The sequence below is a fragment of the Sceloporus occidentalis genome, unplaced genomic scaffold (assembly GCF_023333645.1).
Source record: "Sceloporus occidentalis isolate IW3139 unplaced genomic scaffold, rSceOcc1.0.p SCAF_23, whole genome shotgun sequence".
NCBI classification, from domain to species: Eukaryota; Metazoa; Chordata; class Lepidosauria; order Squamata; family Phrynosomatidae; genus Sceloporus; species Sceloporus occidentalis.
Window position 1 is genome coordinate 4,788,628 of NW_028317003.1, and position 16,805 is coordinate 4,805,432.

The window sequence follows — 16,805 nt, forward strand, 5'->3', positions numbered from 1 at the left end:
GATGAAAATACTTTTTTTTCAATTTCAAAAGTTGCAAAATCTCTGGCTTGTTATTTGCCTCTTGTGAATCATTTCAGATTGTTAGCCAGTAGTTTCTTGATGGTATACTATTACTTCCAGAAATATGTGAAATGATGATAGTGTTTGCATTTAACTTGTGCAAATAATTAGGGGATCTTAACCTAAATAATTATACGCTTACCTTTGGCCCTCTTGGACCAGGGCATCCAGCTTCACCCCGTGTCCCGTTAAGTCCACGTGGCCCCCTTTCACCCTAAAAAAAACAAGCATCGTATATATACAATCCAATAATTTTACGATGTTCCCTGTTTTGTCAAGTAAATGGTAGTATGAGAATAACATTTTCTTTTTCACACACAAAGCATTGATGTTGTAATTTCCAGTTTCCAGGAAATGATAATCATAATCATTTAAAGACTACTTCACTTTATGACTCAAATTCTTAAGAGACACTCTTTTCCAGAGAAAAAGAAATTGACAAACTATTATTTATCATCTTCAGTGTTCCAAACAACAAAATATTCTGCTCTGGGATCCCAGGTCCATATGCTATGAGCTATGTGTATAAATATGCCATCTTGCAGCCATTCTGTCACTGTACTACAGTATCTTAAGTCTATCCCAATTATATATTATCAAAATTGTCCGATGTAGCTGAGAATGAACTCAAAGACAAAAAAAGAGGAAGCTTGGCATCCAAAAACCCAAAATTGTACTTACAATGCCGCCTTCTTCACCAGGATAACCTGGGTATCCCTTTGGACCGGGAATACCCTAAGGGAAAAAAATAACAAAGGGGAACAATCAATACTTTCTGAAGGTATGGATTTCAACAGTTGACATATCAGTTGACTGTACAGTCTGCATATAGTAGGCTGTACAGTATACTAAATATTAAATAATAGTATGTTAAGATTACCAAAAGCAAAAATGCAAAAGACTCAAAAACAGTTGTCGTTGGTCAGGGGATGTCTAGGACTATTAAAGTGCTTCTCGGAATGGTTCACCATGTGTACTAGAGTGTCGAGGCATTTGTTGAAAAATGTATCTGTGTACATCAGACATAAAGGAGAGCAGAGAGAGTGCCAAATCTATTCACTTTTTAACAATTGTAAATAACTATCTGTTAATGTGGTCCTCTAGAATAAAAAACATTTGTCTAAAGACACCACCTGGTAATTTAGGATTTTCAAACACATACAATGTGCATAAGGTTCTCATCGCCCAGATGGTGCCCCAATTAATTTCAAGGAAAATTTAAGAATTCTATATGCTTCTATATGGTTCATAGAACCAAATTGAAAATTGTAATTTTTTAAGCAGCCATTAGCTTTTGTTATTCTGTCTCAGTTATAGATATTCTACTTCTTATGGTGTTATGTGAGCTGTATATTTTTTATTTTAGATCTATATATACCGTATTGGCTCGGATATAGGTCTCCCCCGTATATAGGCCGCACCCTAAAAGTTTGGTGCGGGGGACATCTACGCAATATGCGTATACAACTTCCGGTGCCAGCAATCAGCAGATGTGCCGGCACCGGAAGTTGGATACGCGTATTGCGTAGATGTCCCCCGCACCAAAGACACCCGGGAGTCTGCTCTGGTAAGTCTTGGGAGCAGAGGTAAAACGCATCGTGCGGACGGTCACCGGCTGCGGCGATGCGGGTAAACAACCTCCGCAGCCGGTGACCGTCCGGACGATGCGCTTAGACAACCTCCTGTGCCAGCACCCCCCCCCGTGGAAAGTGCTGGCAGGGGAGGCTGTCTGAGCGTATCGGAGAGTAATCAAAGGTCCCCTGCACCGCTGCAGGGGATCTGTATCCTAACCCCGCTGCCTGCCCGGCATGCAGTCCTGGACGTCGGGCGCTAGACCCCGAATATAGGCCGCACCCCCACTTTAAAGACTTAAAGTGGGGGGGGAAAGTGCGGCCTATATTCGAGCCAATACGGTATATATATATATATATATATATATATTACATTTCAATGTGTACTCCTGAACCTCATGTAATCCAAGCCAAATAAAATTGGCACAGCAAATTGCTTCACAGGATTATGAAAGAAAGAATCGTGGAAGACATTGGCAGAGCTAATACAACACCGGCGTCTGTAAAACCAAGCTGTAATTTGTTAACACCCTTTTACAGACCACTTTGAGTGGGTGACATAGGAAGAAGGAGAAATTAAATATTGTTGGATTCTTCTTCTGTACTATAAGGAACTAAACCAGCCAGGATATAAAAACAAAAATGATTAAGTTGAATTTACATATTGAGAGGTCGATAGCATGGAAACATTGAATATGATGGAAGTTAAGAACCATTGGGCACATCCAGTCTGCCCAAAACCTTTAACTTTATTAGTTTTACATTCAAGTAAGCTTAAAACCAATCTCTTGCATGTTCAAATATATGTACTGTGTTAACATCTACCACTTCTACTGGAGGGCTCTCTTACTTATTTACCACCCTCTCTGTGAAGTAAAATTTCCTTATGTTACATCTACGCCTTTGACACTCTAGTTTTAGACTATGAAAGATAAGTTGTCCCATATACACTTTGAAGTGCTATACCTAGCTGGCACAGCTATAGCAAACTTATCTTAAAATGAAGCACAGTAGTATAGAAGAGGGTGGCTGTAGAGCAAAGTGATGGGGGTAGATGGGGTGCTGCTCTGGGTCACGCCAAAGGCAGCACTCAGCAGGGGCAAACTATGGTGGGTACGGCGGGTCCAAGGCATTGGGTAACCGAGGTGGGCAACAGGGTCACATAACGTTAAGCGTTACAGGAAGACAGAGACTGCCCACTCCTGATAAAAGTCTTCTGTGTAGCCTCCAGGTGTTAGTTATAGCCCATTATTAGTGTAATGAAAGCATCACATTTTGTCAGGTTTACAGCTCCCTATTAAAGGTTGCAAAGTTCTCTTTAAGGACACGCTTGAAGCACAGAAGTTACTGGTTTTACACAAAACATTAATTGGGAAACAACAACTTATTTTGCTCACCTTTAGTCCTGGAGTTCCAGGCAGGCCTTGAAGACCATCTTGCCCCAAGCATTTACAAATCACATTACAACACTTCCTTTCTGCCACCGTGTCCTAAAATGGGAGAAATATACCAAATAAATAAATGAATGCATTTCTGACCATTTCTTCTGACCCTGCTATCTAATCCCCCACTTAAAATTGCCAGTCTACCCCTAGAAAGCTTTTACAGTAACTTACAATTTCCTTTAGCATTACACTTGGTAAATCGTAAAGTCCAATGCTGAGGGGTGAAGTGTAAGAAAATCCTCTTCCAAACTGAATTTCCTGAAGTCTCTCCAAATTCTGCACATTTTCAAGGCCGATTAAGAGCAGTGCATCCAACCCTGAAGTCATTAGAAAACAGGTCAGAGACAAACTTGGAACTTATTTTTTAATGTTAGACTAAGCATCTGGTCAAACGTCAACTACAACATGTTTTGTCTCAAACAATTTTTTTTATATTAACATAAAAACAAATGCAGAATATGATTTAATTAATGTTACCAATGCACATATTTTCTAATAAAGAAAAGAAACCATTTCTTGGCACCGTGCATCACATTTCATAGCAGGCCTGTAATTTAACCTTAATTTAAATGAATGTATTTATCTTACTCCGTAAAGCCAAATGTTAACATTTATTTGTTCAAAAAAAAATACTGATAACAAAAAATACAAAAAATAGATTAGTAGTTTGTAAGATACCTGGTCCAACCATGTATATGATAAATAATATATAATTTTTAGATATATCACTAACAAATTAGTAAATATGTACATATATAATTTAACCAAAGGCTAACTTTCTATTCCGGTAGTGCCTGGTATTGAATAAGATACAATGCACCAAAAGATTTAGTGTAACGCACCTTCAGAACGTAGAAAGGCAGAGGTTGTCTTGAGAGTTTCCACATCATCATCCAGTCCATCAGTAAAAACCATAATAACCTTTGAAAGTAAAAAGGTATTTATTAGCATTTTGCTCACCACTCTTGTGTTTATTGTAGTGATATGGGCTAAGGCTGCCTACAAACTAAACTGGTATAAGGGAATTATCAGTTAGACTCAACAGCTCAATTAACATTATGAATATCAAACAATGACATATTATATCACATAGACCAATACTCCATTACTATAGTAAGAACCAAAGACGTCTTGAAAGCTTATGTGCCTCTCTTGGTTTAACAATATTGTTAACACTTTTGTCTCTGGGAACAGCACAATAGCCTGGTGCGCCCAAATATTGATTCCCCCACGTCTCCCATGTATCAAATACGTAATTATATCTTAGTAATCAAGTGAGTAATAACATAGATTGGGATCACATTTATCTAGAAGGTCATCTGAATGCAAATGTATATTTATAGAACAAAAGAAGAAGAATGTTTGGCCAATTTAAAAAATACTTACTTTTGCTTTCCGAGCAGGCAAACCTTTGAATTTTCCCCAAAGAGATTCAAGATATTTAGCATTTAGAAAGGTGTCGGTTGTAGATTGGGCACTTATAAACTTTTTGAGGACATCTTCATTGTATTTTTCAAAATCAGAATCAAATAACAATGTGTCATCCTCCCTGGGAACAGCAAATCTGAAACGAATGTTTATGAACGATCCAGAGACACAGCTAAAATTGTTCAAGGTGGACACACGCTGCAACACCTCAGACAGGTAGAGCTGTAGTTTCTGTTGCATATGAGTAATTGTGGTTGGCCTCACTTTTCTTGAATAGTCAACGGAGACTGTAATATCTATATTGCAATCTATAAAAGGAAATGGAGATGAAACGTTAAACACATTTATTGGTGTTGTTACGGTTTAACTACGGTGCATAAATTGCTAAAAACATTTAGTTGCTAAACTTAATTTATCTTAATTTTAAGATTAGTTTAGCTCCCCTTTTTCTATTAAGTCAACTACATGTTGACACGTTTTCACACCCTACACAAAGTCAGAGGAAATAGAGATTTGGAGATATTCTATTGCTGAGTAGATGTCCATTACATTTTCAGAAGACAGGAATTAAGATTTTTTTTTGGGGGGGGTGGACTTTGCCTGCCATAGTTTACATTTGTGCCTTACTTGTTTGCTGCAGTTAGATTGGATTGTTGGATTGGGAACTGTCAATAATTAATGATTTGGGATACACACCCGGTACTGTCTTAATATCATTAGGTGCATGATGCCCACAGCTTAACCTCTCCTGTTCCAAATGGGGAGAGTAGCCATACTTAGGGGTGGTTGTTTGGATGTGGGCATGAGTGGGTAAAAACGTTGTCAGGGAAGCATCAAGACATTGTGCCCCACGCTGTACCACAGTGCTTAAAATCACTGCCTTAAATCTCTCTCTCCCTCACTGATATCCGTTGTGTTTCATTTGCTAACTTTTAGATCTTTTAGATCTTTTTGTATCAATATTGTACATCAATATGTGATATTCCGGCATATTGCGATCCCACAAAACACTGCAGTTTTCCCTGTGGGTATGCTCATACACCCTGATTCTGCTGATATTCAAATGGTTGATTTTATACAAGCCACATATCCTTTCTATAGTCATACTGGACAAAATGCACATTACAGTAATTTATTTATGCCTCTCTAATGTAAAAAAATGTAACACAGGTCTTCCACAATAGTATTAGGAACCGATTATGCTAGTAATGAACTGTGGATGACTGGCTCCACCTGCAGCAAATTCTTTACTTCAGTAATTTATTTAAACATTTTAGTCGATGTAGAGAGTTGCATTGTACAAGCACCTAGCAGCAACAATACACCATTATTATTTAAATATTAAATCAGGCACAAAGATTTTAAGCGCAAAAAAACATCTTATACGTTCATCCCTGTTTGAAATAAAGGCTAACTGTAGCTTACCAATTATTATTTTTACAACAGTAGGGGTCAGAGTTGTATAAGGCTGTTTGATCAAAGCATAGCTTTTATACGTTTGTAACATTTACCCAGCCTAGGCTCATCAGACGGTTCGCAAACTTGAGACACAATATTCCTCTTGATGAGATCCAGTTCTTTGAAGTCCTCTACAATGTACACATTTTCTTTTTTTCCAGCAATCTGAACAAGTTCAAAATTGTTTGGAAGGCCGATACCAATTGAAAAAATAGTAACCCCATCACTCCTCAGCACATCAGCTGCCTCTTCCACTGTATCATTAGACTTTCCATCAGTAATCACTATGAGATATTGAGGAATACGTTGGTTTTTACGACCTCCATTGACAGGATCAAAGAATTGTCGGACGAACCTCAAGCCCTTTCCCGTATAAGTTGTAGTTTTCAGCTGAGACATTGTATCAATTTTATTTTTCATATCAGTGCTGGAATAGATCTCGTTTAAGAAGAATTCTTTCTTGGGATTGGTACTGTATTGTGCCACTCCGATACGCACTTTGTCCTTGGCGATGGTAAAACTTTCTACAATCCCTTTCATGAAAGCCTTCATCGTTGTAAAGTTGCTAGGACTAATGCTTCCTGAACTATCAATCAGGAAAACAAGGTCGAGCTGTTCATGCGCACAGGCTTAAAAAAAAAAATATTATGATTAAAAGTTAGCATAGTGAAATTGGGACCAAGCTAATATCTGTTTCTTACCGCAAACTGTCTTGATATTTCTGAAGCTGATGGAACATGCATGGCTAATAACCACCACTCCACTAAAAATCCCCTCAAATGATAATATGCATATAAAAACTTCTGTATACTTGTTGGAACTGAATGGTTCATCTTTTTTCCCTAAAATAACATCCTTTCCCATCACAAATATTTACATGAATGACTATGTAAGGTGCACCACAATAGAGTTGGTTAGCATCAATAATGAAAAGCAACCAAATCAGACTTTAGCAATCACAGATTAATGGTATAGAATGTCCCAACATTCAAACGGCTTTAAAGCAGATATTTCCTGAAATGTAATATATGTTCAGGACAGATAATGTAAATAACTTACTTTGTTGTGATTGATCACATACAATATGTGTTATATTTTCGTGTAAGCCTTCCAGAGAAGTGTAATTCTGCACTAAGAACCATCTATCGGGCTGTCCAGCAATCAACTCTAGCTCCTGTTTTTTTGCTTGCCCAACTCCAACAGCAAAGACGATGATGCCGTCATCCCTCAATGTTGTTGAGACTGGTTTTAACTTTGGACGGTCTTCACGAGTGGTTTCACCATCCGTTATGAGAATTATAATCCGTGGGACGTTTTTGCGACCTCCGTAAGAAGGGCCAAACCTCTTGTGGGTGTATTCTAGTGCTGTTGCGGTGTATGTAAATCCTTTCAAACGATTAATATTGTTTATAGCCCCTCGTACATCCAATTTAGTAGAATACTCATTTAATGCAAACTCTTGTTGGGGATTTGTGCTATAAACAACTACACCAAACTGGACATTGTCTTTTCCTACCATGGAGTCATTAACCACAGCTATCATGAACCTCTTCATGATATTGAACTGGGGTGCTGAGATGCTAGATGATCCATCCACTAGAAAAATGATGTCAGCTACCTCTGACTTTTTGCAAGCTGTATGAAACAAAATAACAAAAGTAGTAAGCCAAGCAAAAATGAAAGATGACCATTAATTATAATAATCACACAAGCTACATATACAAGCTTAATGCATGTGAATACGTTTTATACATTGCAAACATTACTCATGTTATGACATCCTTTTCCTCTAGTCTATCACGTGGGGTATGGTCAGAATAGAAAAGGTAATAGCAAAGGTTGGGATTCTACAAGGTCCTAACCTAGAAAAGTTATACTCAAGGGACTAATCTCTGCTTCAGCTCTCCCCCCACTGTATGTCGGCAATTGATGCACTGAAGCTCCGCGCACTGCAAGGGAGCACTGAAGCTGAAGTCTGAAGAAACAGACCTTCCACTCTTACTACAGAAATCAAGAAGGAAAAGGTAGGGGGAGAAAGGTAAGCGATGAGGAGAAAAGGGAGAAGATAAATGAGAGAGAACAGGAGAAGGAGAGATAAAGGGAAACTAGAGAGACAGTGAGAAAGGGAAGAGGTCATCAGAAAGAAGAACGTTGGGGAGAAAGGGGAGACAATGAGAAAGGGTGGAGATATTGGGAAATATGAGATAGTGATAAACAATAGGAGAGATAGGAATAAAAAAGTATGCTAGGGAAAGTGTTCTAAGGGCAAGTAAGTGTGTGGCTGCAAAGGCAAGTAGAAGCCAGTATGTTTGTGTGTAAGGGCAAGCATGAATGTGAGTGTGTATGTATGTGTGAATGGGCAGGCATTCATAAGGGCAGTGTATGTGTATATGTGCGTATTTTGAGTAAGTGTGTATGGGGTTGTCAGTGTAGAGTGTTAAACTATGTTGAGTGTCAATGTAGGGTGTCTAGAGTAAGTGTGGTGGGGGTGTTAGTACACAGTATTAGACTGGGTGGAGTGTCCACAAACAGTTGGTTAGTGTATTGTTTGAGTGTCAGTGTATAGTGTTAGATTGTGTGTTAGTGTATGGTGTTAGAGTATTGTATGGTTGCATATAGTGCTAGTGTGTATGAGCCAGGAAGGTGGTGCGTAGAGACACTCAGGCACGGACCTGCGAGGGTCAGGGGGCCTGCAAGGGTCATGGGGCATGCAAGTGTCGGGTTGGAGTCTGCTGGAGCAGGGCTGGCTAGGAGGAGATCATGGATCTTTATTTAATTAATACAAACACTAAAAAATAGATATAGGGAGGACCAAAAAGGAGGTGCTCAACCAACAAGAGGCATGGTCATGATAGGGCGTCGCTAAGGGAGGGGCATGCCTTTTTGTTGCCTGGGGCCCTGGATGGCCTTACTCCACCCTTAGCAGAGTGACATGCTGGGAGTAGAAGACTGAGAAGTGAAGTCACTTCAGTCACTTATGCAATGTTCGCTGTTGACAGAGATTATCATGAGATGGGGCATTAATATGAAGGGATGGGTTAAGAAGGGTCATCACATGTGGGGGGTCAATGTTATAGGTGCATCTATCAGTAGGGGCGCGGAGTAAATACTGCAGCCAGACGGATACATATAAGGTTGGCTTCTGATATGTATATATTACTTATTTTAATCTGAAACACTATTACATAGGTTTATTTATGCAGGATTTGGGAAAAAAGACGAATCCGCTTTACAAAAATATCTCCCATCAGTTACAATTTACCCAAATCTGTTTCTCTACATATCTTTAGGAGAACTAATAATAACAGAATTAAATGCACCAATACTCACGGTCTGCAGGATTGCAGATTTCAAACAATATTTGCTTGTTTAAAAAGGCCAGCGCATCAAAGTTTTCTTCAACAAAAACTTGCTGTTGCTTTCCAGCGATCTCTAAGAGTTGCGTGTTATTTGCGTTAACTACACCAATGGCATAAATGCTAACACCTTTGTCCCTAATAGCTGCTGCCGGTTGAGCCACTGGGTCATATGATTCACCGTCTGTGATCACAATAAGGTACTGTTTGGATTTCCGTCGTCCACCCTTTGCGGCATCAAAATATGGCAGTGAAAAAGTTAGCGCGGCCCCTGTGAGTGTGCCTTCCCCAATTTGTTGAATGAATGATATAGCAGACAGTATATCATCTTTCTTTGTGTATCTATTCAGCGCAAATTCTTCTTGTGTTTCTGAGCTAAACTGAATCAACCCAAACTGGACTTGGTTTGGCCCAACATCTGCTTGCTTTACAAAGGATTCCATAAATGCCTTCATCTTTGTAAAATCATCAGGGTGAATGCTTCCAGAGCTGTCAATCAGAAACAAAACATCGGCTTTCACGTTCTTGCAGGCTGTGGACAAACAAAATAAATGACATGATGATGTCAATTACATCAAAATATGGAGACCGAGTAGGGTCTACAAGTGGCCCCTTAAGCTGCGATGATGAACCAGATCAACGGGATGTGTTTGCAACCAGAGCCGGCCTTAGGTGTTCTGGCGCCCTGTGCGGACTACTCTTCTGGCGCCCCCCCATCCCCAAAAAATAAAGTAAAAAAATCTTGTAACAAAACTCCCCTTTCTCACTATCTATCCCCTCTGCCCCTTCTCACTGCCTTCCCCCCTCTGCCCCTTCTCACTGCCTTCCACCCTCTGCCCCTTCTCACTGCCCCTCCTCTGCCCCTTTTCACTGCCTTCCCCTCCCCCTCTGCCCCTTCTCACTATCTACCCCCTCTCCCTACTTCTCATTATCCTTACTTAACTTGTTGAGTCCTGCGGTGGGAGCGGGAGGCGTCAGTCTTCCCCCTCTGCCGCAGTGCATGCTTCACAGCTGAGCGCCGGAATATGACATCATATTTCGGTGCTCAGCATGAAACGCCGGCACCACGACGGAGTCACGGAGAGTGAGGGGCGCCAAGCGGTTGCTGAAAACTTCACGAGCAACCGCTCAGCGCCCCTGCCCGGGACTTAAATTAAAACATTCGGGGTTTTTTTTGTTGTTTTAACTTTATTTAACTTTAAAAAAACTTTATTTAATATGGAGGATGTTAAATAAAGTAAAAAAAAAACCGATGTTTTAATTTAAATCCCGGGCAGGCGCCCCTGTTGCCAGGTCGCACATCCCTAAGGCCGGCCCTGTTTGCAACAAAGTACTATAGTGCTGGTTGCTTTTTAGTGTTTATCTCTGTTCTAGTAAATTTGTGTTTCAATAGTTATTAACTATTTCACCCAAGAAGAGCTGGGCTCAGCAACACGTGGAGCAAAACAGACATATTTCCTTATCTGTCCTAAATGCTTTCTCTTTACAAAAGAATCAGAATCTACACATTTTGACTGAAGGGAAAGGGCAGCTTAACATGGAAGAATAATCACACAAATAAAGGGGTTTTCAGTTAAGGAGAAACATCAAGGTTCTACAGAGAAACATTTTATTGGTGCTTCAGTCAATACTTTCCCATAATTTAATAATATTTACACATTGTCCATTTTAATAGCACTCCGAAGCGTCCTACTTTTTCCCTTTATTTCATGTTTAAGGGTGAACAGAGGATGGAGAGATTAATTAACCATGCCCTCCCGCATTTCTGTTTCATAAACTTAGGTAGCTAAACTTATGTCTGGCAAGAGAATCCGCAATTTATGTGACTCCTGCTGGTTTCAATAAAATAAAATTGGTAGCAATATCCTTCACAGGAAAATGCCTTAGGCTTTCCTGCATCTCATATCTGAAATAAAAATACCAGGCAGATGGATGTATGTTTACACTCTTATACCTTTAAGCTGAAAGAGCCAAGACATACATGCAGCAGATTTAAGTCATAATGAGGCCCGTGTGCATACTGTCAGGGGTCACTCTTTGTTTTTAGGGGTTCTAATCAAAAAATGTGGGGAATCAAGTTATTAAGGTAGACATGATGCTACACATTGAAAAATATCCCTGAAATATACTGCCTCTTTACCAGCAGATTACTACAGCGGACTACCGAATACCAACGAGTTCTATGCTAGTGATAATTTCCAATTAAGCATTACAATACAACTGTATTTTACAAAGTATTGTCAAAACTGTTTTAATTATTATAGATATTATAGTCAGAATAATTGCATGCATCCAATAAACATCAGTTGTGGTTAAGATGGAACTAACATCATTCTATATAATGTCGCTGAAGAAAGCTGTAAGCCAAGGTTGACAAAGTCATACAAGTTATCTGAGGACTTACCTTCTGGTGTACACAAATCACGGACTAAATCGTGCTTGATGCTATTGAGAGAGTCAAAATTATAAACGAAAAAGGACTTGTCTTTAGATCCTGCTATGTCTATCAGCTGCTCTTCCACCGCGTTCTTTACACCAATAGCATAGATGGTGATTCCATCTGTTCTAATTGAGGCTGCAGGCTGGGTCACCTGATCTTGGGATTCTCCATCAGTAATGATGACCAAAGACTTAGGGACATTACGCCCAGTTTTATCAAAGAGACTCTTCATTGAACTCAGAGCCTTTCCTGTATTGGTACCTCCTCCCAACTGTTCAATTTGTTTAATAGCCTCCTTTAAAGACTTCTGACTGTTGTAGTCACCAATGATGAACTCGATGTTGGGACTATCAGAGTACTGAACAACTCCAAAACGTACTCTGTTTTCACCAACCTGGAACATGTTTATTAATTCTGTCATGAATGTTTTCATATCATCAAAGTCTTCTGGATATATGCTTCCAGATCCATCAATCAGAAAGTAAATATCGGCTTCTTCTGTATCCACGCAACCTGAATAAAAATAATGGTTAGATTACAGTTTAACTCCAACATGAAAACACACACATCTTCAAGTGTTCCAAGCCACCAAACTCCCCCATAGCCTTTTTTCACCAATGAGGGATGCTCCAAATACAAATTATGTTATGACGGCAAAGAGAAAGCCCACATAAATTCTAATTTGACCTAATAAATAAAATTCAGATCTCTCCATAAATTATTTATATTCTATTACATTTGGGATCTGTACAATCACGATATATAGTTAACTAGGTATAGGCGTATAAAAATAACCAATTATTTATAGAGTTTATGGTATTACGGGGTTATGGACGATCAATAAAGAGGGCATCCTTACCTTCTCTAAGTGTTCGGGCAAACATGGGAACTGAAAATGACTTTAGAACAATTTCGTTGCAGAGGCGTTTCTTGAGTCTCTGTTCAATATTGGAGAGCTGTAGGAAAGACTGTAGATTGGTCACGTGTCTTCTGGGAGGGTGGGATGCTATGGTCTCCAGTTCTGGATTGCTGGCATTCTGGAAGCCTACAGCAAAGACCTCTACACCTGAGCGTCTTAGCTTTGCAGCAGCCTTGGTGAAATTATCCATTGACTGTCCATTAGTCATGACCACTGCTATCTGTTGTACACCCTGGTGTGCTCTACCACCATTTTGTTTAGAAAACATTTTTTTCCGAAGAAAATCTAAAGCCGCTCCGGTGTGTGCCTTCCCTCCTCTGTATGGTAGTTTAGTTATATAGTCCAAAATTTCAAATTTTTCATTAAAAGTGTTTAGTTTGAATTCCAGCCTAGGCTCATCACTGTAAAGAACCAAGCCCACTCGAACATTATTCAGACTGATATCCAATGCATTAACAACCTTGTGCAGGAAAACTCTAGTCAGCTGGAAGTTTGTAGCACCAATGCTGCTAGACTCATCAATAAGGAATACTATGTCAGCAACCGAGGCAGTTGAGCACACTACAGATGAGAAAAATGCACCAAGATAGATGTTAGGGATAGGAATAAAAACACAATACAGGTAATATATCTCTGGTGGATCATTGATTCACGTGGGGCCAATTTCCTAAAATTATTTTAGCTTTACAAACGTATATTCCCAACCTTCTTAAGTACACATTTATGTAGAATGTATCTAGACTTTTATTGTGGTTGACCATGATACGAGTAAGCATAGTCCTACATTTTAGGAATCTCCTTTAGAATATCTATATCAAAGTATTAGTATGTGAAGTAAGCTGTGTGTTTTATTTTTCACTTAGCACAGGTACTGGGAAATGTTTTCTTTTTTTTAATGCAAAAGATTAATTAAGTTCTCTTTTCTGCTAGCGGTATTTTTCAAAACCTATATATGTGCATGCATAGGAACACTCTGGATTTTGCCAAAGGATGGCAGACAGTGCTCCTTTCTTTAAGAGGTACAACCTACCACCCAGTTTCCACGAACCACTTCTGCTGCCATTTTTGTAATTCCTTGCCTCTTTTATTTTACGCTATAAAGACAACTAAAGGAATTATAAGATTTAAAAATTCAGTGTGTTTTTTGTTAGTAGAATTTAATGCCAGTCTTAATTAGCCAAATAATATTTATATCAATATAAGATTAGTTTAGCGTTTGTGAATGTGTTGTATTAAATATTTTGCACTACAATTACACTGCAAACACCTATTTCAAATAATATTATAACAATGCACAATATAACAGCCTGCATTATTATTACGTCATACCTTCTGGAACATACGTCAGTGGAGAAAACTGCAACATTTCCTGTGTCAATATAACACCGACAACCCCATCTTGTAGATCCCTGATGCCTTGCATCCCTTTGATTTGGAAAACAAAGGGATCTGTGGCAATTTGTTTCAATTCCTCTTCATCAGAATTCTGAATTCCAACTGAGATGGTGGTGACTCCAACACCTCTTAGCTCTTCAGCCGTTCTAATAACATCATCTTCAGACTTGGCAGAAGTTATGAGCACCACAAACTGAGGGGTTCCACGGCTGATTCTGCTTCCAGCCTCCTCAAGGAAGAAAGTTGAGCGCACAAACTCTAGAGCACGGCCTGTGTTCAGAGGTCCACCTTTGAAATTGAATCTCAGCTTAACATGGTCCAGTACTTCACTTTTCCTTTCATACGTATTTAATAAGAACTCTGTCACGGGGTCTCCACTGTATTGTGCCAATCCAATACGAAATTTATTAATTCCAACATCTAGCTTCTCAATTATTCTTAGGATTAGATCTTTTATTTGCTGGAATGTTGCACTCCCAGTACTTGCAGATGAATCAACAACAAACACAACATCTGCGTAGCGCTTTGCATATGCTGAAAAAAAAAGGATCACTATAAAAACAAAACCACTATACATATAAAGCACTCACCAACCCTGACAGTAAATGTTGCCATTTTGAGCAGAATTTACTAAATAGTAATTTGGATCAAGAGCAACATAATTCAATATCAATGGCATCAACATATCACTTCTCAAATGAGACATTTTTGAGGTTCCACAGGTTGGTCAACATGGGGTAAATCTGATGATTTGTTGCTGTTATGGCCTTTTATAATGAATATTTAATGTTCTGCATAGCATTTAGTTCATTAAGTATCACTAAACCAACAGTAAAGGGTTATATAGGGGGTGAGTAACTAAGACAATGAAACATTTAAAACTATTAACATGGCCAATGGGAACAGTTTTGTTTATTTTTTTGGGAGGGGGTTATTACAGGTATGGCTAGGGGTTCGGTTTTTAAAGTGACGGTGAGACCTTTTGACCACTATTGATGTATATTATCAACAAGAAGCCCCAAGTTCACAATGGTTCATGAAGTTGAGTAAGGCATTTCAAATAATATTGCTAAGCCTTGTGTCAAAAAGTCCCTTTGTCTTTGGGGGACCCCACGGGAAGCGTTTTTTTTTTAGCACTGGAAACCGATGTTCACATACTTATACCTATGTGTAAGCAGATATTGCTTTTTTAAACCATTAAACATTTGTTTATTTTGTTTCTCTCTGTGCCACCCTCTCTTGGTTTTTTAAAAGGGTTGGGAATTCTGCTGACTGATATTTCCCCTTCACCTGTGGATTAATCTTGTGGCGTATACATACCAGGGAGTAACAGAGCATTATACTATATATAGGAGCAATGTATTGCTCCTCTTTAAGGCAAGAGTCCATCCAGCCAAATACATAACATTTGCTTTACATTGTAACAGAGTTAAACTATTTCTTTTTCTTCTTGTTTTTTTATATATTTTATTTGAATATTCCTATTGTTGCTAATATCCTTAGGGAATCCATTTAAGGAAAGTATAACCTTTTTATGTGAGCATCCCCAGGGTGATTCTAGCTTATATACTTCAAATAATATATTTTTATTTAGTCATATTCACTTACACCACCTTTTCTACTGTTTCTATACTTCTTACTGTAACTTTAAGAGCACTCTGATACTCATAACCAGCAAACATTCTGAGCTAAAAAAGACAGATATAAGGGAATTAAAGAGGATCAAGGCCATTTGTGTCCAATGGAGAACAGTCCCTTCTAAACAGAGACACTTGGAAGGCAGTCAAAACACATTCAAATTATCAATTTATCTTATGGACATAACACTAGAGGTTTTGAATATGCCGTTTGGCTACAGAATATTTAAGTTCAGCCAGTATTTATTTTGTTTATAGAAATCAATGTCTGCACAAAAACAGCCAATATTTATCAAGGCAACCTTTATCATCTTTACATTATTATTACAGGAAAACCAAGAGATAGATAGATAGATAGATAGATAGATAGATAGATAGATAGATAGATAGATAGATAGATAGATAGTCTGACATATATACATAGATATCATGTGAATAACCTACTTTGAATGTGAGTTTCAATGCTAAAGCACATATTATTCAGAAGCTCTTTGGTCACTTCATCAGGCTCATCAAGTGTTCCAATGTCGTAAATGAACTTTTCACTTGGCCTACTAGCAACTTCTTCAAGCTCAGCATTGTCTTTTATATTAGGCCCAGTCACATAAACAGAAATTCCTTGAGATTTCAGGTCTCTGGCTGGCTCCACCAGTCCATCAGCAGACTCTCCACCTGTTATTACAATCAGAATCTGTGCTACATTATCAGCCGCTCTACTGCCAGCTGCCTCGGTGAAGAAGGTGGTGTTCACATACTTTAAGGCTCTTCCTGTAAAAGCATCACCACTTAGAAACTGTAAATTCTGAATGTTTTCCAGGATTTCAGTCTTCAAGGGGTACTCATTTAACTTAAAAACTTGACTTGTCTCAACGTTGTACTGAGCAAGGCCAATGCGAACTTTATTCATGCCAACATCTAAACTAGAAACCAATCCATAAAGAAAGTCCTTTATTTTTTCAAAAGTTACATCACCAATTTGTGTTGAACTCTCCACTAGAAACACAATGTCGGCCAGGTTGGCCTTTCGGCAAGCTGCATATAAAAAAAGGAGACATGTTGTTATTTACGTCAAACATGAACAGCAATCACATTTGCA

The 16,805-nt window shown here is 38.7% G+C and overlaps 1 protein-coding gene across 1 annotated transcript in view; it reads right to left on the reverse strand.

Annotated features, from left to right (window-relative positions):
* Nucleotides 1–16,805, reverse strand: part of LOC149300720 (collagen alpha-6(VI) chain-like) — a 54,605-nt gene that overhangs the window by 36,086 nt on the left and 1,714 nt on the right. The window contains exons 3-15 of the mRNA XM_089484770.1: nt 16,154–16,741; nt 14,007–14,606; nt 12,618–13,238; nt 11,723–12,271; nt 9,293–9,850; nt 7,022–7,597; nt 6,016–6,591; nt 4,463–4,812; nt 3,919–3,997; nt 3,248–3,393; nt 3,029–3,121; nt 742–795; nt 203–274 (exon numbers count right to left, since the gene is read on the reverse strand). Coding sequence (XP_089340896.1) covers nt 203–274; nt 742–795; nt 3,029–3,121; nt 3,248–3,393; nt 3,919–3,997; nt 4,463–4,812; nt 6,016–6,591; nt 7,022–7,597; nt 9,293–9,850; nt 11,723–12,271; nt 12,618–13,238; nt 14,007–14,606; nt 16,154–16,741 — 4,862 coding nt within the window. The remainder of the gene's footprint in view (nt 1–202; nt 275–741; nt 796–3,028; nt 3,122–3,247; nt 3,394–3,918; nt 3,998–4,462; nt 4,813–6,015; nt 6,592–7,021; nt 7,598–9,292; nt 9,851–11,722; nt 12,272–12,617; nt 13,239–14,006; nt 14,607–16,153; nt 16,742–16,805) is intronic.